At 42.3% G+C, this 21,906-nt stretch overlaps 1 protein-coding gene across 2 annotated transcripts in view; it reads left to right on the plus strand.

Moving 5' to 3' along the window:
- Positions 1 to 21,906, plus strand: part of RADX (RPA1 related single stranded DNA binding protein, X-linked) — a 123,045-nt gene that overhangs the window by 53,885 nt on the left and 47,254 nt on the right. For both annotated transcript variants that reach the window (XM_030209267.1, XM_030209268.1), the window contains exons 8-10: positions 419 to 526; positions 7,299 to 7,466; positions 16,593 to 16,756. In XM_030209267.1, coding sequence (XP_030065127.1) covers positions 419 to 526; positions 7,299 to 7,466; positions 16,593 to 16,756 — 440 coding nt within the window. The remainder of the gene's footprint in view (positions 1 to 418; positions 527 to 7,298; positions 7,467 to 16,592; positions 16,757 to 21,906) is intronic.

Genomic DNA, 21,906 nt, shown 5'->3' on the forward strand with positions numbered 1-21,906 from the left:
GAACTTTACTTCCACTATAATGGAGCCTAAAATATGCAGTAGGCTTTTTAACAAATGAAAACCCAATAATCATTTATAAAAATATATATATACCATGCCTTACCAGAGAATTTAAAAATGTTCATTTTTTAAATTTTCTGTATGTTGCTTTTTACAAGTTATAATCATGACAGTAGGCTTTTAAAATCAGCACAAAAGTTCACAGTTTAGAGTAGATTTTAGTCTTAGTTTTCATTGCATGCAATTTTGTAAATGTATGCTTTGTATGTCAAAAAATGCATGCATTCGATATGTATCCATGCAGTAGATTTATTTTGAGTTGTAGGAGACTTTTATTTCTACTATAACAGAGTCTAAACTGTGCAGTTTAAGTGATGTTTGAAACACCAAAGGTTTTCATATTTTTCTTTATCTCCAGTGACCTACTTAGTATGCACACAGATGAGGGTTGTACGAGATAGTAATGAAAAATCTTCTACGACTGTGTACCTCACAACATCTAATGAGAGTGAAATGTTTATTACTGGCAAGTATTAACTCTTCTAAATTTAATTTTGCATTGACAGAGAATATATATTGTTTTATAATTGTAGACCAGTTTCCAAGTTTATTTAAATTTGATATACTGCCAACGGCAGTGCCTGAAATAGCAAGTATTTATGCCTAATATCACAAATTTATTCTGCATTGGGGATGGGAGGGGGGAATGTCATTTTCTAGTTGTCTGCATTCGCCTACCCCTAGACTTTGCCATCCAAAGCAGCAGCTCACAGAAACATTCTCCAGCATTTTTATTTATTGCATTTGTATCCCACATTTTCCCACCCATTTGCAGGCTCAATGTGGCTTACAGAGTTTTGTTATGACATAGACATTTCAGGATATCAGATACAATTGGTAATGTACAAAGATTTGGTAAGGGAAGAGAGAAGGAAGGTGTTGGGCAGGATAATATAGAAGGTGGACTTTAGTAACTGGGTGGTTTGGAGAGGTAGTTATGTGAGGTTATGGGTTCTCTTTGTAGGCCTTGTTGAAGAGATGTGTCTTCAGAGATTTGCGAAAGTTAGTTATTTCGTCAGTGGTTTTCAAGGCTGTAGGTAATGCGTTCCACAACTGCGTGCTCACGTAGGAGAAGGTGGTGGCGTGTGTCAGCTTGTATTTTAGTCCTTTACAGCTGGGGAAGTGCAGATTAAGAAATTTGCGGGCTGATCTTATAGCGTTTCTGGGAGGCAGGTCTACGAGGTTTAGCATGTAGATTGGAGCGTCTGCGTGAATGATCTTGTGAACAATCGTGCAGATCTTGAACGCAATGCGTTCCTTGAGTGGGAGCCAGTGAAGTTTCTCTCTTAGGGGTTTTGCACTTTCATATTTAGCTTTTCCAAATATGAGTCTCTGCTTCTGTTCTCTCGGTCCTCCTTTCATGTACAGCATCTTCAATGGCATACAGCTTGATTTGTTTCATATTGTTTCACCACAGCCACTGAAAATACCAAACATACTGTTAGGGATCTTTGCTCTGTCAATGGCGGGACTTAACTGGAACTGCTTCTGTTGCTGCTGCTTGCTGCTTTTACGCCAGTATGGAGTCCAGCAGTCTCCAAAAGCCATGCTTTTGTTGTGCTATCATGTGGGGGGGGGGGGGGGGGGGACCTTGTGCAGACTGCTTCTGCCAGTAGAGAAAAGAGGCACGAGGGGCTAAAATTGGCCTACAAACTGTAGTTTGGGGACCTCTGTTCTGTATCATGGAAGTACAGAACCTAATGTTTATGAGTTTCCAGAAAAAAACTTTTATCTCATAGCACAGGGAACAGTTTTCTCAGTTCTGTAACTCGGTGGAATGAAACAAAGCTTTTTATTATTTTTTTATTATATGATGCTGTATCAGGCAGTCAATGCAGCTTCACACTGCTGATGTTTATTTATCTTACTGCAGGAATTATTCCTTGAAGATGGAAAGAATGGGAAAAGTCATTTCTATGAAATCTCTGTCCTTTCAGGCCCTCCTATGCATTGATGTGTATGGCCATAGGGGGTGGGGGGGGGGGGTGAGGTGGTTCATTCATGAACACCCGCTACCATGTGTTATGTCTATTTATGCTTATACTTACAGGGCTAGATTCTATATATGATGTAAAAAAAAAAAGAGCTATTCTATAAGCTGCACTTAATGTTAGGCGCAGTTTATAGAATACCACTTGCGGACTTTCTAAATGAGTGATCACACACTAATCACAAAACTGATATCCTGCTGATTATGAAAACATACTGCACTAACCTGACTTGTGCAAAACACTTAGCAGCTAATGATTCACTGACCACCAATCCTGACAACTAATCTATCACAGATAAAACCGTGGACTAACTAAATCCTGAGCATAGGTAGTATATCCAGTTATCTCACCTTGCCATCTGGCAGACTTCCAATGGTAAAGAAGCGGATTCCTCCTCTGAGACTCAAGCTGAAGCCCCCAGTGAGTCTCTCAGTCCAGGAATAAAGTCCATGGTCTGTATTCTGGATACAGATGGCACAGTTTTTGGGGAGGCTGTGTATTGTAGCTGAGCTAACCTTGTGAGTTTGTTACAAGGTATGCAGTTCACTGGTGTTTAGGAAATCAGTCTCTTGCTCTCTATCTCAGAGCCTTCTATCCTCCAACAAGTCTTCTGGTCTTCTCTTTCTCTTCTCTTTCTTCAGTCCAACATTGGCATCCTTCTGGGTCAGATGATACCTGTGGACCAATCACAGATGGTGTAATAATGTCCAGCCAAATTCATGGTCATGAAGAGAGGCTTTGTAATTAGCAAAGAAACTGCTCTCAGACGGCATGCAAACCTCCCTCTTAATTCTCATTAAAAACTTGGAGCCGTGGTCTCTGTGAAGTATGCTCCTACGCTCTTCTTAGGAGATAACTGGAGGCTAGGTTGCAGTAAACAGCGTGTCCTTGGATGAAGTCATCTTGGTATGCCCAGCAGTAATTTTCCTTTTGTGAGAAGCTGGTTTCTGATGGTTACAGATGTATTCAGGCCACAGGCTTTAGAATCCATATTGGTTATAAAAGAATGGTTCAGTCTTGTATAGGCCCCAGACCAGCAAAGGTGAGATAGCAGGTAAATACTCCTACAGTCGCAAGCATGGCAGTAGCAAAGGAGGGTCCAGCTGTGACTGCTAGCACTTGAGTCATTGCAGTGCATTAGGTGTTATGACTGCCTACCTCATTAGACAGTCAGGTATTTAGTTTTTCTGCCTAAATTGTAAACAATGCAGCATTCTATTGTGAGAGGTACTTTAAGAATCATACAATTTTTGTATTGGTTGATGTGTGTATTGCCAAGTAACATCTATTTCTGACCCTTCCCCTGCTCTCTCAGACTTAGCGGTGGATCTCTCTGATAGTCCAGCAGCCCATGGAGGGAAGGGCCCCCTCTACACCCTGCTGCAGGGCTGCACCAGGTTCAAAATGGTGCCAATGGTTAGTCAATGCGGGACCATGTCCAGGTACCAGCAGTGAATATTCGGGTTAGCCACGATATCCAGATGTTATGTTTCTGGCCAATATTCAGGGCCATACCCACATAGCTAACCGGGCAGAATTAGGATTGCCACGAGAGTTGAATGAAAAATGATGCCTCTACCTTCGTAATTCTTCAACAGATGGCAGTACTAATGCGCAACATATTTTTCTCTTGTTCTTTGAAATCTCTTCTTTCACCTAAGTTGCTGAGAAGCATCAGTGTAGAGAGGCTGTTTTGCTATTATTTGTGACATGGAAGCATTCAGTGAGCATTTGGTATGATTTAAGCAATATGCCATGATAGAATTTCTGACTGTTGAAGGAGTCCCTCCAGTTGAAATTCACCATCACGTGCACGTTGTATAAGGTGATGACTGTGTTAATGTGAGTACTGTGTGTCACTGGGCCAAAAAATGTAAAGGTTGTGGATCGGGACGGCCTGATTTGTGTGATCAGAAACGAAATAGGTGACCCGTGACAGCAACAGATGAGTCTCGTACAAGAAAGGTTGAAACTCTAGAGGTCAATCGCGTCATCACAAAGGGAAATTGCTGACACACTAGGCATTTCACAGGAACATGTGGGTTACATTATTGATACTCTTGGATATCAAGTGCAGGGTGGGTTCCGTGCATGCTGACTGCAGAAATGAAATCTTCAAAACTTGAAATCTATCAACAATTGTCCCAATACAAGAATGAAGGAGAAGAATTTCTTTACAAGATCATGACAACTGATGAAACATGGGCTTATCATTATGAGCCAGTCTAAACCACAGCTTTTTGCAGGAATAATCATGGTTACAATGTTTGGTGGTGTTCACATGGATTTCCTTGAACCTGGTACAACCATCAACTCAGAGCATTATATTGAAACCCTGAAAACTTTGAAAGAATGTTTGAGAAGAGTTCAGAAGCATGAGAAGGAAATAAGGGTGAGAGATTAATAGGTGTAGCTCAGGACAGCGGATTATGGGAGAGATCACAGGGATCATAGAAAAAACTGGTACAACAGATATTTGTAGGTTATGTAAGAAAGAGCTGGAAAGTTATCTCATGGCTGGCTGCAAAGTGCTGATGGTATAAATTTTTTATTTCGAAAGGTACAACAAGGTGGCCCGTTTCCTTCATTGGAAACTCTGTAAGAACATAAGTGTTGCCATACTGGGACAGACCAAAGGTCCATCAAGTCCAGTATCCTGTTTCCAACAGTGGCCAATCCAGGTCACAAGTACCTGGCAAAATCCCAAAACAGTAAAATAGATTTTATGCTGCTTATCCTAGAGATAAGCAGTGGATTTTCTGCAAGTCCATCTTAATAATGGCTTATGGACTTTTCTTTTAGGAAATTATCCAAACCTATGTTAAACCCTGCTAAGCTAACTTCTTTTTACCATATTCTTTGGCAATGAATTCAAGAGTTTAATTGCACGTTGAGTGAAGAAATATTTTCTCCAATGTATTTTAAATTTACTACTTAATAGCTTCATTGCGTGTCCCCTAGTCCTAGTGTTTTTGGAAAGAGTAAACAAGTGATTTACGTCCACCCATTCCATTTCACTTATTTTATAGACCTATATCATATTTCCCCTTAGCCGTCTCTTCTGCAAGCTGAAAAGCCTAAGCCGCTTTTAGCCTTCAGTCATAGGGAAGTTGTCCCTTCCCTTTTATCATTTTTGTCACCGTTCTCTGTACCTTTTCACTATACCGTTCACTATATCTTTCTTGAGCTGCAGTGACCAGAATTGCACACAGTATTTGAGGTGCGGTCGCACCATGGAGTGATACAAAGGCATTATAACATTCTCATTTTTGTTTTCCATTCCTTTCCTAATAATACTTAACATTCTATTTGCTTTCTTGGCCGCCACTGCACACTGAGCAGAGAGTTTCAATGTATCATTGATAACACCTAGATCCTTTTCCTGGTCAGTGATTCCTAATGTGGAACCTTGCATCACTTAGCTATAGTTTGGGTTCTTCTTTCCCACATGCATCACTTTGCACTTGCTCATATTAAATGTCATCTGCCATTTGGATGCCCAGTCTCGTAAGGTCCTCTTACAATTTTTCACAATCCTCTTGCAATTTAACAACTTTGAATTACTTTGTGTTATCAAATGTAATCACCTCACTAGTTATTCCCACTTCTAGATCATTTATAAATATCAGCAAATATGTTATAGAGCAGCGGTCCCAGCACAGACCCCTGCGAAACCCCACCATCTACCCTTCTCCATTGAGAATATTGACCATTTTAACTCTACTCTGTTTTCTATCCTTTAACCTGTGTTTAATCCACAATAGGAAGCTCTCAGATTTTTCTTTGCATTAATGAATCCTGTCCTATTTTTATTGGAATTTTTTTGCTTATTGTTTTGTTTGTGAATTTCTGTAAACCGCCTTGGTCTTTTATTAGAAAAGGTGATACATCAAGTATTAAATAAACATAAACATTTTTTTAAAAGATAAAAATCTCTCTATATAAAAGGCACCTCCAACGTACTATGAAGCCTCCAGCCGGAAGTGTGAAGGGGGAGAGATATCCGGTTTCCACATGAGTGTCTGCCCCGCCCTCGCTCTCTCTGAAACACAAACAGTGAAGGAAAAAACACAGCAAAGCACGAAATCAAATCGCTCTCTCTGTAACAGTGAAGGACTCAGAGGGGGGAGGGGAGAGAGGGCAGAGGGCAGGGACACACACACTCCCACACGCACACAGAAGAAAACCTTGCTAGCCCCCCGTTTCATTTGCATCAGAAACGGGGCTTTTTTACTAGTAGTTTAATAAAAGATGCTGACGTGTAACCTAATATATTGAACACTGATGCTTTGTTTATCAACACATAAAAGAAGTTATGGGCTGTACCTTTGTAAGATTAAGGTTTACAAGGGAGTCGTCTATTTCCTTGGCTACCCATCTCATTATGGGCTTCTTTTACAAAGCCGCGCTAGCGATTCCTGCGCGGCAAATGACAGGAAGCTGCACCGAGAATTGGCAGCGTGGCTTTGTAAAAGAGGTCATATATGTAACTGGAAGGACAGCTCAAATCTAAATATATCTGAATGGTGGAGTTACCTCTGTATGTTGTAGCTTTATAAAATCCTAATGTCCTTTCTGTTCTGAAAACATGGGCACCTCTTGATTCTTTTGTTATAATATCTTAAAGTAATTTTTTTTTTTTAATTTTTAACTTCATATTGGTGTTGCATTTATCCTATTCAGCATTATTTTATGTTCTATCAGAGTATAAGTATCACTGTAACATGGTTTATTCTATTTCTTTATTGCATGTTATAAATTTTCAATAAAATACCGTTAAATAATAAGGTTTACAAATGTGGAAATTTTTTAATAGTTTCAAAACTAAACAAATCCATTATATTTCCTAAGTAGACCTGGGAAGGAGAGCTTTTTGAAAGGCATTTACCCAGATAACTAAGGAATTACCTCCCTCTGTAGTTACATCTAGCTGCCAAGTTTCACAGAGGAGCTAGATTTAGCCAGGATGGGGGGTGGGAGAAGGACATTACTAAGGTGAAGGGAAGTCAAGAGATGGAAAGTATTCACCTTCTATGTGTTGACCTTTCCCAGACAGACCCTGCCGATTTTGAAATACCCATGGTGTTGCAAAAATATATATTTCCCTTTGAAAAGTAGCTTGAAATTTCAAGCTTACCTACCCTGCTAAAAATTGCCTCATGCCTAGATCAACACTTTGATTCTATAAAAACAGGCCCTTTTATTTGCTAGATGCTTTGTTAATCCAGTTTAATTTGTTTTTATAAGGGTGCCACAGAGGCCAACCATATACTTCCGATGTTAAAGTAAAAAGATTCATCCAGTGGATTCGAACTCAGAGTGAAGTAGAACTAATTAAAAAAACTGTCATTGGGGGATATTATCCCTTTCCACCATCTCCACCTACATTTTTACAGTACTGTAAAGACAGCAAAGGTAAGCACAACAGTTACTGAAAGCATTTCCATTGGTTTTACTTAAGTTTTAAATGTACAGTTGTACAACCCATTTCAGAACACCAGCTTTAACAACATTAGGAGGGCCCTTCCTTCCATTGACTTCAGTCCTCCTTCCATCATTAGTCTAGCATATCCCTCTCCAATGATAACTTCACATATTGCAATTTGGCCAATGAATGACTTCAAGACCACCCAGGGTTGAAGATGGAAAAATCTGCTACTAAGAAGATGTCTCCATATCTCAGTTCCAAGTACAGGAGATACGTACGTCTCTTTCATAGGATACAGCATCCCCACAACAGCTACAGTGGTGGTACTCTAGCAATAGAAGTAACAAAAGTTTCTCTGAGGACAAACAGGATAGCAAGATTTTACAGATGAGTGACAACATCAAGTGAAGCCCAGTGCAAGAGAGCTTCTCCACCTTATTTTATCCTGGAAGCTTTTGCAAAGTCTCACTGTGCATGCATGCAATTACCCACTCGCAGCTGTTGTGCAGGACCTCCCTTAGTCCTTATTATAGTTCAGAACAGAAGACAGCTCCATGGGGAGATGGGTTGTATGTGAGGACTATTATCCTGCGTAGGTTTTAGTAGATTTACTTTTCAAAAAGCCTTTACATTTTAGGGATCTGTTTTGGACTTAACCCAGCTTTAACAGGAACAGATAAAAACTAATATAGTAAGTGCAAAGGTTGTGCACTCATTGTTTTGGGAGTGCCCAGAATGTCCTCTGCAGTTACTGCTTAGAAATGTACTTTACAGTGTGTTTATTTGCAATTAGCCTAGATGCACTCTTGAGAAAGTGGTAAGTGTGCCCATGGTAGCTGCAGAAGTGACAGTGTATTGTAAGTACTATGCCCAAACTACAATTTTCAGTCCACACCCATAACCCATTTCTTACTGTGACATGCAGTTAGCACTGGATTATTAGTGCACTGGCTGTTTAGTGTGCAATAGATGTTACCTCAGGCCCGGGCTAATGGGTAGCATTTGCTAAATCCCATGCTAACTGCTTAGCACACTTATGTAAATAGGCCCCTTAGTCCTCCTACTGAGAAATCAGATAATGAACCACCTAATGATCTTCAGTGGTGTGCAAAAGTCTAGAATAGGTTGTTTGCAATGTGGAAATTCAGTATTGTTGGCATTCATTTTATTTCCATTTTTTTTTTAAATTTTTGCTTATTTAGTAGTGTGTTTCTTTGTGTCTTCCTGCACAATTATTCTGTAATTCTCTTTCAGTCATAAATGAATGTTACATATGTGAATAACTTCTTAGTATAAATAAAAGAGACAGGTTATCTCTGTAAGCCCAGTGCTATGGGAGAATATTTATTCTAGGAGGAAAAAGCCTCAAGAAGCACCTTTTCCACTATCAAAGCGGACAAAAGGCTAGGACTGCTTCATCACTGGCAAAAAACCTCCTGGTGTCACTCGCCTGTCTTCTAGTAATGAACAACACGGACCCAATGCTATTAATCTGTTAACTTTCAAAGAAGTACTTAGCTTGAGTAACTGGTCTTCTGTCAGTGTTCCTCAGTGTGTATCAGACCGTGGTTTTTACATATGTGAAACAGCATAAAATACAGGAACTAATCTATACATTGAAATTTCAGTGTGATTTATCTGCTGTTCAGATGTTGTGTTCATGACATTACATTATGCAATTTAAAATAAAGATGTTTAGTTGTTTGGGTTTTTTTTTTTTAATGTGGCAAGAAAATGACTATTTGGGTGTATGTTAGTGATGGTGTAGTATTTGGTAGATCATCAGCCTTTTACTCTTGCAGATGGGCTTGCACTGGCCTGACAATGAATGGATCAACTTTAGAGGATGGTGGTAAATGATCAGTTGATTCCAGACTGCAGTGAGTGCCCCTGCTAGCTCTGTTTGATTTGTTATTTCCAGTACTATTTTATGCCACAAGTTCTTGATTGGATTCAATCTTGATGATTGGGTTGGCCAGTTCAAAGGTAGAGATCCTCTTGGATTTCTTCCAGTCAACCACTGCTTTTGCTCAATGGCATGGGAGCATTGTCATCATGAAATATATAGAGGCTTAATTTCAAAACACATAGACTTACGAAGTTACATAGTTACCTATGTTCTTTGAAAATGAGCACCGTAGTCTCCTAGAAAAAGTTTCTCAGCTGATTGAATCATGTACGTCTACAGTATCTCAATGCATTCCTTGACATTTACCATGCTAGTGACAATTTGTAGCCTTCCCAACACCATTTGCTGTCATGCGACCCCAGCCCATGATCTTCAACAGATGTTTGATGGACACATTCAAACCCTCTGTCTTGCATTCTTTACCTGGAAATCACCTTAAAAATGTGCGAGCCTGATCTCCAAAGAGGCCAAAAGTGCTTTCATCACTGAAAAGTACATTTTCCCACATTTTGCAAGTCCATTTTGGGTACTTCTTTGTTCACTCAACTCTGTACTTCCTCTGTGCCTCTGTCAACAACAGCTTCTTCTTGCTTTATATCCTCACAATCCACTTTCCAGACACCTTCTACCCACTGTAGATGATGAAACTGTCAATCCACAGTTGTCAAACCACTGCCTGAGGAGGTGAGATGAGTTTGTGGTCAGAATTATGTAGCAGTGATTGGTTGAAATTAGATCCACTTTAGCTGCAAATTCTGATTTGGCTAACTTTACTATTTGCTAAGCAGCAGACAATGTGAATGTATATCAAGTAAACAAAATTAGTTGCATTTGAAAAAGGAGTGAATGCTGAAGCACATAGGGTGTAATTCTCTAGAGGTTGCCTAAAGTTAGTTTCCAGGATAATGCATGCTAAGTGCAAATTCTATATGTACAATTACCCATGTAATTGCTGTTATAGAAAAGTGTTTCCCAAGCCAGTCCCAGAAATACCTCCTTTCTAGTCAAGTTTTCAGAATAGCCACAATGATCATGAGATTGATTTGCATACACTGCCTCCACTGTACGCATATTTCTTTCATGCATATTCATTGTGGATATCCTGAAAACCTGACTGGCAAGGGGGTACTTGAGGACTGACTTGGTAAATACCATTATAGAATGCTAGCATAATCCACAGTTACGTGCTTAATGTTAGGTGCCGGTACCTATGCTATCTCATTGGCTAGTGTAAGTGCTTGCGCCTAACTGCTGTCAAGTCAGGTGCATAACTGATTATATTCTATAACCTGTACCCGTAATTGCTAGGCATGCCCCTGACCATCCATGAACCTTACAGGTCCACACCCTCTTGCAGTTGCACACTATAGATTTTGCGTACTCAATGTGTAGAATACCAAGGGCAGCGTGACGAAACAGGGGACTTATGTCTGTGACGACTTATGTGAATGTATAACATATTTTTTTTTAATTATTTTTTATTACATTTGTACCCCGCGCTTTCCCACTCATGGCAGGCTCAATGCGGCTTACTTGGGGCAATGGAGGGTTAAGTGACTTGCCCAGAGTCACAAGGAGCTGCCTGTGCCTGAAGTGGGAATCGAACTCATTTCCCCAGGACCAAAGTCCACCACCCTAACCACTAGGCCACTCCTCCACTCCCCAGTACATTTCCCTTGTTTGTCCAACAGATAGTGACTGGGCGACGTGTTGACGGCAGCCTGTGAGACCAGACGCAGTACAGAGCCTTGCCAGCAGTCGCATCAGCCCCTTTTGAGAAAGTTCACCATTTTGTAGCTTGTGGAAACTGCCATATGGCGTCTCTTTCCAGTGGTTGGTGTTACAGATTTCTCAGGGTTTGCCAGGAATGCTTCCAAGTTGACGCGAGGGTCACCAGAGCAGTTGAGCGTTGCTGGAGGAGCACAAGGGAGGCCCTTTTGGTGGGAATTTCCATATTTTTGGATACTAACGTGCTGACTCATTCTGCATCTCTATGCTCACTCCACATGGCCTCAGAGCTGCCCTTTTCTGCTGATTTTAGGCTACTCTATCAGACCTTTTGCCTGAAGAAAGGTTTGCCACTGCCTGCACAAACTGAGTTGCTCGGAGTCAAGGCATCACAAGGTTGCTTGGGAGCCAGAAGGCACTGCTTAGCTGATAGATCCTAAAGCTTGGAGGATTTGGACTCTGAGGCCATGGGCTCCCCAGGAGAATGACTTTCTGAACGGAGAGGAGTCTTGGAGGAAGGACCTTCCTGAGTTGGAGGCTGACATTCCTCCAGAAGAGGATCTTTTGGTTTTGCATATCTTTGGGGAGACATGCGCTCTCCTTTTTTGAGGTCTTGAGTTCTCAAGGTCTTAATCTGGTGGAGAACCATCCACCTGTGACTAGAAAAGGAGACCCTCTTTTAACAGGAATCATAAGCTGGCTAGAGCCTTCCCTTGTACAAAGATCTGGTAGATGCCCATTGGCACTCCCCAGATGCTTCTCTGAGGAGCAGCAGAGCAATGTCTAGGCTTTATCAGTTGCTACTGCAGGAAGAGAAGCTGTTTCATCTCCCTAAGGTGCCATTGCTGGGAAGAAGAAGCCCAAGACCACAGGATAGATGCTCCTCTAGAAAGATCCTTAGAGGTTTCTGCCTTGGTCTTACAAGTGGCCATTTGTGATAGCTAGGTGGTGAAAGCTTGTTTTAGGTGGATGGAACAGTTGCCTCCACAGTCATGCCTCAGGATGTGATGAATCTGGAGATTGCTATGGTCTTTCTCGTGGATGCCATGTATGACCTTATCAGGGTGTCTGCTAAGATTCTGGTGCTGATTGTTGCTGCAAGGTAGTTTCTGTGGCTCAGAGGTTGGTTGGCGGACATGGCTTTGAAAGTTCACCTCCGCCAGTTGCCTTTCAGGGTTTGGTTGTTGTTTGGCGAGGACTTTGAAAAGTTGGTTAAGGATTTGGGTGAGTCCAAGACTCCTCGGCTTCTGGAGGATAAATCTTGCCCGAGTTCTAGGTTGTCCCTGAGAGGCAGGATGTTAGGAGATACTGTTTGGGTAGAGTCAGTGGCAATCAGCAGTCTAGATTGTGGTCCAAAGGCCAGCCCTTTTTGTGGGGCTTGATGGGGAGCTAGGGAGCCTCAGGGGCCAACTGTGCCTCACAATGAAGGTGTCAGGACCCATACTTTGATTGTTTCCATTGGGGGATGCTTACAACTATTGGAGATGGGCCCAGATAATTTCAGATCAGATCACTGGATTCTGGAGGTCATTTGCAAAAGCTGTACACTCAGTTTGCTCACCCCCTCACAGATATCTTCCTGATGTTGCCCTTTTGGTCTCCATAAAGAGTGCTCACAGTCCAGCAGATGGCATCCAGTTTTGCTGAACATTGAGGTGATTGTCCCGGTTCTGCAGGGGGGTGTCAAAGGTTCTGGTAGGTATTCAATCTATTTTGTATTTTCCAAAAAGGAAGGTACTTTTCATCTCATCTTAGATCTCAAAAAGTTCAGCAGAGCTTTACAGAGGGCCTCCTTTTACATAGAAACATTTAGGTCATTTAGGTCAGTCATTGTCATGGTTTGCTGGAGAGAATTCCTTTCATCTTTAGATCTGTCCGAAGCTGATCTTCACAGTCCTATTCATCTGGATCGTTTGTGCGCTTTGCTGATTTGGGTCACCATTACCAATTTAAGGCTCTACCCTTCAGTTTGGCCATGGTGCCAAGGACCTTCTCCAAGGTCATGGTGGTGCTGGTGAGTCTCCTCCAACAGCAAGAGATATTCTTACCTGGATAATTGACTGATCTGGGCAAAGTTGCCTGAGGAAAGCAGGAGTTTCACAGACCAAGTGGTCGACTTTCTTGGTGGATAGTGAACCTGTCCTTGTTCATCTCAGAAGTTGAAATATTGGGGAGTCCGCTTCAATATGTCCAGGGGCAAAGTCTTCCGGAGGCCAGGATTCGGAAGCTCCACTCCCAGATTCACTTCCTAATCTGGCGTCTCCAGCCAGTGACCTAGGAAATGTTACAGGTTCTGAGCTCAATGGCAGCCACCATCAAGGTGGTTCCCTGGGCGAGAGCGCATATGAGTCCTCTTCAGTAAGCCTTATTGGTGGCTTGGTCCTCTCAGGCAGACCAGTATGTTGTTACCTCTTTTTACGGAATGAGGTGAAGTGCAGCCTCCAGTGGTGGCTGGATAGCGCCAGTTTACTGAGCGGCATGGACCTGGAGACTCCAGTGGAAAGTGGTGACAATGGATGTCAGCCTTCTGAGTTGGGGAGCACGTTATCAGGGACAGGTGGTGCAAGTTCAGTTGTTGCTGATGGAGGTTACATGGCCCATCGACATTTGCAAATGAAAGAGCTATTTGACTGGCACTTTGGACTGTCCACCCCTTGGTTCAACACAAGGCAGTGAGAGTGTTGTCGGGCAATGCCACAGCGGTGATCTATGTTGACCACCAAAGAAGCACCAAGAGTCATAATGGTGCTTGAAGTAGTCAAGCTAATGGGTTGGGTGGAGCATCTTCTTCATTTGCTCTCAGCGGGTTCACATTGCAGGAACCAGCAGTGTAGAAGCCAGCTATCTGAGCAGGAACATACTGGATTCAGGAGAGTGGGTTCTGTCAGGTGCCACCTTTCAAGAGATTGTGGCCTGATGGGTGTGTCCGTTGATGGACCTCATGGCCACAGCAAGAAGTGTAAAGGTGCGCAGATTCTTCAGTGCAGGAAGAACAGCCTCTCAGAGAAAATTGATTCTTTGATTCAGGCCTGACCTATCCAGAGGCTCCTGTATATGTTCCCCACTATGGTTATTGATAGGTCTTACCCTTAAGAAAATAGAGGTTCATCAGGATCTTGGGGTCTTAGTGACACTGGACTGGCCAAGGCCGCGATGATATGGAGATCTCATCAGGTGCCAGGTAGGGGAGCCATTTCCGTTACCATTGTCGGAAGGCCCAGTTTGGATGTAGAACGTGGGTCGATTTGGTTTTATGTAATAGCTCTTGAAAGGGCACAGCTGCTAAAGCGGGTTTACTCCTCTAGAGTTATTAGGACCTTATTGAGTTCCAGGAAGAGTTCCACGTCCCTGTGAGTTTGTAGAATTTTTAGAACTGGTTTACGACAGGAGGGTAGCTTCACTTACTGTCAGTAGGTGAGGTTTCAGAGTTTCTACAGGATGGCCTGGACAAGAGTCTCATTGTCATCCCTTAGGGTTCAGCTTGTGGTGATTGCATGTTTCCAGAGTTCAGTGCAAGGCCGGGCCCTGGCTCTTCATCCAGATGTTGCTCGCTTCTTGGAAGGGATGAAGCATATTAGGCCTCCATTCCACCAGATTGTTCCTCCTTGGGATCTGAAACTGATCTGTCTGCTCTGGTTCAGTCGCCCTTTGAGCCCCTTCATTTAGCGATGCTCAAGGATCTTACCCTGAACATGGTGTTTGTGGTGGCCATCACTTCTGCTTGGTGGATTTTTGAATTACAGGACCTTTCTTGTAGGGAGTCATTTTTCTGGTTCCATGAGAAAGTGGTCCTTCCTATCCAAGGTCGTGTTCCCCTTTCACATGAATCAGTCTGTCATCATCCCGGTGTTTCTTCAAGGTGTCGCTGGGGACCCCCTTATCATCTGGCTATGTGCCGGGCTTTGTGCAGCTATCTGAAGTGGATGAAAGGGTTTTGTATATCAGATAGGCTTTTTGTTCTGTTTAGGGGCCAGACGGAGGGCGAAGTGGCCTCAAAGACAACAGTGATGAAATAGATTAAGGAGGCTATGTCCTCGGCTTATCTGCTGGAAGGGGTACCTGATGCTGGCATTGTCATGAGCAGAACGTTCCTTGATCCCAGCACAGGACATATGCAGGGTGGCAATTTGGTTGACTCTGCATTCCTTTACGAAGCATTACTGATTGGATGTTCAGACCCAGCAGAATGCATTGGGCTTGAGTTTTCCAGTTTCTGGAAGGTCGTCTGGTTCTAGATTCAGTTTTTAAAAATGCACACAATTTTTTTTGTTGTTGATTGTTCTTACAATGTTTTTTTTTTTCTTTGGGGGATTTGTTGTAGTTCTATCATGTTGCTTTGTCAATAGAAATACTGGCTGGATCAGGGCTGCACAGGACCCTTTCAGGGGTGATGTCACTCATCCAGTTGTTCTCAATCCCCACCTATCTGCTTTCTGGTAGGGGAACATATAAAACATATAACCACTCATCAGGATTGGTCTGGAGAGACTCAGTGAAAGAAAATTAGCAGATAAGATCTAATTTCTCCTTGCTTATTCTAGACTTTTGCACACTACTTTACAAATGGATCTGGTGGCTGACCAGGTTTAGGAGGAGCACAAAAAGTTTACTTATTAATAGCACAAGAGATGAATAACCAAGGTTCTGAATGCTGCGTGTCAGCACAGAATAACATTTTGGAGATATCCATGGCTTATATTGAAACCTTTCCATTTATCCATTCATACTTTAATATGTTCCCCATCTATCTTGCATAATATTAGAGATCTAATTAAACAAACTAGGCAATTCTGAAGTTGTTTGTTTGTTTTGTTACATTTGTACCCCTTGCTTTCCCACTCATGGCAGGCTCAATGCGGCTTACATGGGGCAATGGAGGGTTAAGTGACTTGCCCAGAGTCACAAGGAGCTGCTTGTGCCTGAAGTGGGAATCGAACTCAGTTCCTCAGTTCCCCAGGACCAAAGTCTACCACCCTAACCACTAGGCCACTCCTCCACTGTTGCTACTATTTGAGATTCTACATGGAATGTTGCTATTCCACTAGCAACATTCCATGTAGAAGTCGGCCCTTGCAGATCACCAATGTGGCCGCGCAGGCTTCTACATGGAATGTTGGAATGTGGCTAGTGGAATAGCAACATTCCATGTAGAATCTCCAATAGTAGCAGCATTCCATGTAGAATCTCCAATACTATCTATTTTATTTTTGTTACATTTGTACCCTGCGCTTTCCCACTCATGGCAGGCTCAATGCGGCTTACATGGGGCAATGGAGGGTTAAGTGACTTGCCCAGAGTCACAAGGAGCTGCCTGTGCCTGAAGTGGAAATTGAACTTAGTTCCTCAGTTGGATGAGGTTATGCAGAAGAGCTTGCTAGAAAAGGGAAAAAGGAAGGCGTATAACTTTTCAGGTGATGAATCTCTTTGTGGTGCTGCTGTTTTAACTGCATGTTTGGGCATTATATTTTTTTTGCAGTTGAATCCGTTTTGATTACTACACATGAACTTAAGAAGGAAATTGAAAACTTACACTATAGGGAACATAAGCGTGTTGCTATTCAGGGGATAATTGCTGCAGTAAGATATATCAGCTGCAGTAATGTGACTGAAGAAGATGTTTCTGGATCAGAACCAGTTCAGGTACAATCCTTAATACAGTTGTTTGCATAACTATGGCTGTCGCACAGAGTCCAATTCATATTCAATAGCTGTATTTACTGACTTTACCTTTTGCCAAGAAAAAGTGTTCAGATATCAGGATTACATTGAAATGAATAATTTCAGAGACCTGTAGGATTACCATGCACTAATTTCATGAGTTAATGATAGTGCATGAATGTGCCCAATCTACTTTTTTATTTCATCCTTTTTTAATGTGCAGATTAAGCCATTTGGTGAAAAGAGGTTCTGACAGATACTATCAACACTAGTTTTGTCTCATTTAAGATAGTTGTGAATAAGTGTCTTTGATTGCAGCCTCCCTGCACAAGTCCCATCCATTGCCTTGCAGAGCAACTCCAGTTCTATCCCTAAATTGGGCCTTCCACTCCTCAGATCATCTGGGGATAAGGATACATAGCTACTGGGAATGTGTCATGTTCATTGCTCGAGAATGGTTACATTCAGGGCCCCCATTCAAAGGTCTGCCACTGTTGGGAGGCAGGGGTATAAAATAGAGGAAAAATCTTTGGGTAGTTGCAAATGAAAGCTCATGGATCCCAGCCATGTTGAGCTGGAAACTGTCATATAAAAAATGCCATAGTTAAAGCACACTGAAAATTCTGGCTTAAATTGGGGAAACATTTAAACAGAACTAAGAACCAGCTGCATGTTCAAAGCACTGGGGCAATTCTGTAACATAGGTTCTGTTACACACATAAATGCCAAAGTTCCACCTAAGTGCTATTCTGTAAATAAACGCTTAACTTATATAATGCATATTTGCAAAGGGGGTGTACACATGGACGGAACCTCGGTAAGATATCATCTTAATGTGCATAACTAATAGAATGCTGTAAGTTAAGCATTCCAGTAGTTGGAAAGTAAGACTGCTGCTGGGCAGACTTCAAACGGTCTGTGCCCCAAAATTAGCAGAGAAAGAGAGAGATATAGAGGCGCATTTTCAAAGTACAGATTTACAAAGTTACATATGTTACTATGTAATTTTGTAAGTCTGTGTGCTTTGAAAATGAGCCCCTAAGTATAGCAGTGTTTAGTTATGTAGAAGTGGAACCTGTGCAGAGTACCAGATTCAATTCTGGCCACCTTGTTGGACAGACTGGATGGACCATGTCGATATTTACTGTGTGTGTTTGTCTGCCATTTAGGTGCCAACATGTAACAGCTCTGTGGCTGACATACATGCTCACACCTAAATTATAGGTACATATCTAACCTGTTAGGCTAGTATTCTACAAAGGAAAGTAGTTGCCTACGTTGCTTTATAGACCTGTTGTAGAATTGCCCTATTAATTACGCTGATAGTTAACTGAAGAACAAGTTCAATTGTGCATACTTTATTTTTGGAGCAAACAAATCAGAAAACGTAATTTAATTACAGTTGCTTTCAAAAATTGATAGATAAGAACCGCAAGTCCCATCTAGTCTACCTAGAGGGGCATAATCAAAAGGGACGTCCTCGTTTCGATTTGGACGTCCTCGCAAAACGTCCCCATCCAGGGGCGGGGAAACCCGTATTTTCGAAACAAGATGGACGTCCATCTTTCATTTCGATAATACGGTCAGGGACGCCCAAATCCTGAAATCTGGTCACCCTTAGAGATGGTCGTCTCTAGACTTGGTTGTTTCTGATTTTTTGCGATAATGGAAACCAAGGACATCCATCTCAGAAACGACCAAATGCAAGCCATTTGGTCATGGGAGGAGCCAGCATTTGTAGTGCACTGGTTCCCCTGACATGCCAAGACACCAACTGGGCACCCTAGGGGGCACTGCAGTGGACTTCATAAATTGCTCCCAGGAACATAGCTCCCTTACCTTGTGTGCTGAGCCCCCCAAAACCCACTACCCACAACTGTACACCACTTCCATAGCCCTTACGGGTGAAGGGGGGCACCTAGATGTGGGTACAGTGGGTGGTGGGTTTTAGAGAGCTCGCTGTTTCCTCAACAAATGTAACAGGTAGGGGGGGATGGGCCTAGGTCCGCCTGCCTGAAATACACAACACCCATTAAAACTGCTCCATGGACCTGAGTATGACATCTGAGGCTGGCAAGACATATATTTTTAAAGATGTTTTTTGAGGGTGGGAGGGGGTTAGTGACCACTGGGGGAGTAACAGGAGGTCATCCCCAATTCTCTCCGGTAGTCATCTGGTCATTTCGGGCATCTTTTTGTGCCTTGGTCGTAAGAAAAAACACGACCAGGTAAAGTCGTCCAAGTGTTCGTCAGGGACGTCCTTGTTTCTTTCAGTTATGGGTGGAGGGTGTCCTAGTTAGGCACGCCCAAGTCCCGCCTTCGCTACGCCTCTGATATGCCCCCTTGAACTTTGGCCGTCCCTTTGACGGAAAGCAGTTGGGGATTTCCAAAATTGGCTTTCGATTATACCGATTTGGACAACCCTGTGAGAAGGACGCCCATCTTCCGATTTATGTCGAAAGATGGACGTCCTTCTCTTTCGAAAATGAGCCCGCTAGTCTGCTTCCTTTTGCAGGTGGCGTAAACATGTACAGTTCATCTCTGTTCTTCCTCTTCACTCTGCAGTTGTGGATTCTTTGCACTCATCCCATGCCTCCTTGAATTCTGTGTTTGCCTTGTTGTCTGTTCTGTGAAGAAATATTTTACTTAAACATAAAACATGATGGCAAATAAAGACCTATATTCTATGCAGTCTGCCTGTTCACGCCACCTGCTCAGCTCTATAGTCCCTTCCTCTCCCTTGGAGATCCTGTGTTCTCATCCTGCACTTTCTTGAATTCTGATACTTCCCTTGTCTCCACAGGTCTCCACAGAAAGGCTATTCCGTGCATCTGTTCTTTTCGTAAATAATTACTCCTAATTCAGCCTCCTTTTGCCTTCATCCTATAGCTTATTTTCAATTTAGAGGACTGCCTCCTGGGTATTTATACCATGGATGTATTTAATTTTCCTTATTGCCCATGGTGGACTGATCCAGAAGAGTGGGGTTATATCACCTTGCCAGCAGATGGAGACAAAAAAGCTCAGAACTGAATTCACTCCTCTTCTGGAGGCTGGTACTACCTTCAACAACTCGTTAGTTCTCTGTCTCCAGCAGATGTGACCTTGTGTACCAACTAAAGATAAACCTCTCCTGGGAAAATTGGTGTTTCCCATAGAGCACAGACCAAGTCCAGACTAGGCAGGGGAATGTTCTGAGCAATAGAACTTTGAAACTGATTTCCCTCCCTACATTAGACCTGACTGAGTTGAAATCTAAGTTTCCACACCAAAAGATCCAGTATTGAGTACTCCCCAGTGATTTTTCACCTTTGGTGGATCTGACAGTGAGAGCTACTAACAGCATTCTCCTGCTATCCTCGGAGAGCAACAGGGAGGTAGTAAAGTTTACCAAAAAATAGTCTTCCAATAAGCCTCTTGCTAGAATGCCTCCCACTGTCCCATGGTGATTTACATTCTGTTAGGCTATCTGAAATGATCTCACTCTTCTCTACCTCCACTTGCATCCAGTATGTTTGGAAAGGGGGAAATGGAAGGTGATGAAGCATGTAGAAACAGAGAAGGTGATGGTAGGTAAAGACTAAATGGCATATCCAGTCTGCCCATCCATGCCATCATAGCAGTTCAGTTTATCAGATGGTGCATTAAGCCTGCTTTAGGAGCAGGTAGACAGACAGGTGCCAGATGCTTGAGTGCAATCCACACACCACACACACTCAGTATTGGCTGGATATATGTTACATCAGAGAGCGCTAGGGAGATAAAATTCCTAGACATAGTAAATACTACTTCATAAGAACATAAGAGTAGCCATACTGGGTCAGACCATGAGTGTCCCATAATCTTTGTAGTTTTGGAACAAGTAAAAATCGATTTGCTTCTATTCATTCTACACCACTCAGGATTGTGTAGACCTCAATCATATCTCCCCTCATCCGTCTCTTTTCCAAGCTGAAGAGACCTAACCTCTTTAGCCTTTCCTCATACGAAAGGAGTTCCATTCCCTTTATCATTTTGGTCGCTCTTCTTTGAACCTTTTCTAATTCCGCTATATCTTTTTTGAGATACAGTGACCAGAAAACGCAGTACTCAAGGTACAGATGCACCTTAGCACGATACAAAGGCATTTTAGTATTTTTGGTCTTATTCACCATCCCTTTCCTAATAGTTCCTAGCATCCTGTTTGCTTTTTTGGCCACCGTCGCAAACTGAGCAGATGTCAGCCTATTATCTACAGTGACACCAGATCTTTTTCTTGAGTGTTGACCCCCAAGGTGGAACCTAGCATTAGGTACCAATAATTCAGATTACCTTGCATTTGTCCACATTAAATTTCACATGCCATTTGGATGCCCAGTCTTCCAATTTCCTAAGGTCTTCCTGCAAAATTTCACAGTCTGCACGTGTTTTAACAACCTTGAACAGTTTTGTATCATTTGCAAATTTGATCACCTCACTCGTCCTAATTTCTATATCATTTATAAATATGTTAAATAATGCCGGTCCCAGTACAGATCCCTGTGGCACTCCTCTGTTCACCCTCTTCCATTGAGAGAAATGACAGTTTAACTCTACTTTCTGTTTTCTGTCCAATAACCAATTCCTAATCCACACCAGAAAATTGCCTTCTATCCCATGACTCTTTAATTTTCTCAGGAGTCTCTCATGAGGAACTTTATCAAAAGCTTTCTGAAAATCTAGATACACTACATCACCGGCTCACCTTTAGCCACATGTTTATTCATGCCTTCAAAGAAATGAAGCAGATTGGTGAGGCAAGACTTCCCTCGGCTGAACCCACGCTGATTCTGTCCCATTAAACCATGTTTGTCTACAAGTTCTGTAATTTTATTCTTTATAATAGTTTCCACTATTTTGCCCGGCACCAATGTCAGGCTTACTGGTCTGTAATTTCCCAGATCTCCCCTAGAACCCTTTTTAAAAATTGTTGTCACATTGTCCACCCTCCAATCTTCAGGTACTACAGACAATTTTAATGATAGATTACATATTACTAACAGCAGATCAGCAATTTCTTGAAGCAACTGGTCCAGGAACCGACAAGAGGTGGAGCTATTGTAGATCTAGTCCTTCATGGAATGCAGGGCATAGTACGAGAGGTAACAGTGTTG

The sequence above is a fragment of the Microcaecilia unicolor genome, chromosome 7 (assembly GCF_901765095.1).
Source record: "Microcaecilia unicolor chromosome 7, aMicUni1.1, whole genome shotgun sequence".
NCBI classification, from domain to species: Eukaryota; Metazoa; Chordata; class Amphibia; order Gymnophiona; family Siphonopidae; genus Microcaecilia; species Microcaecilia unicolor.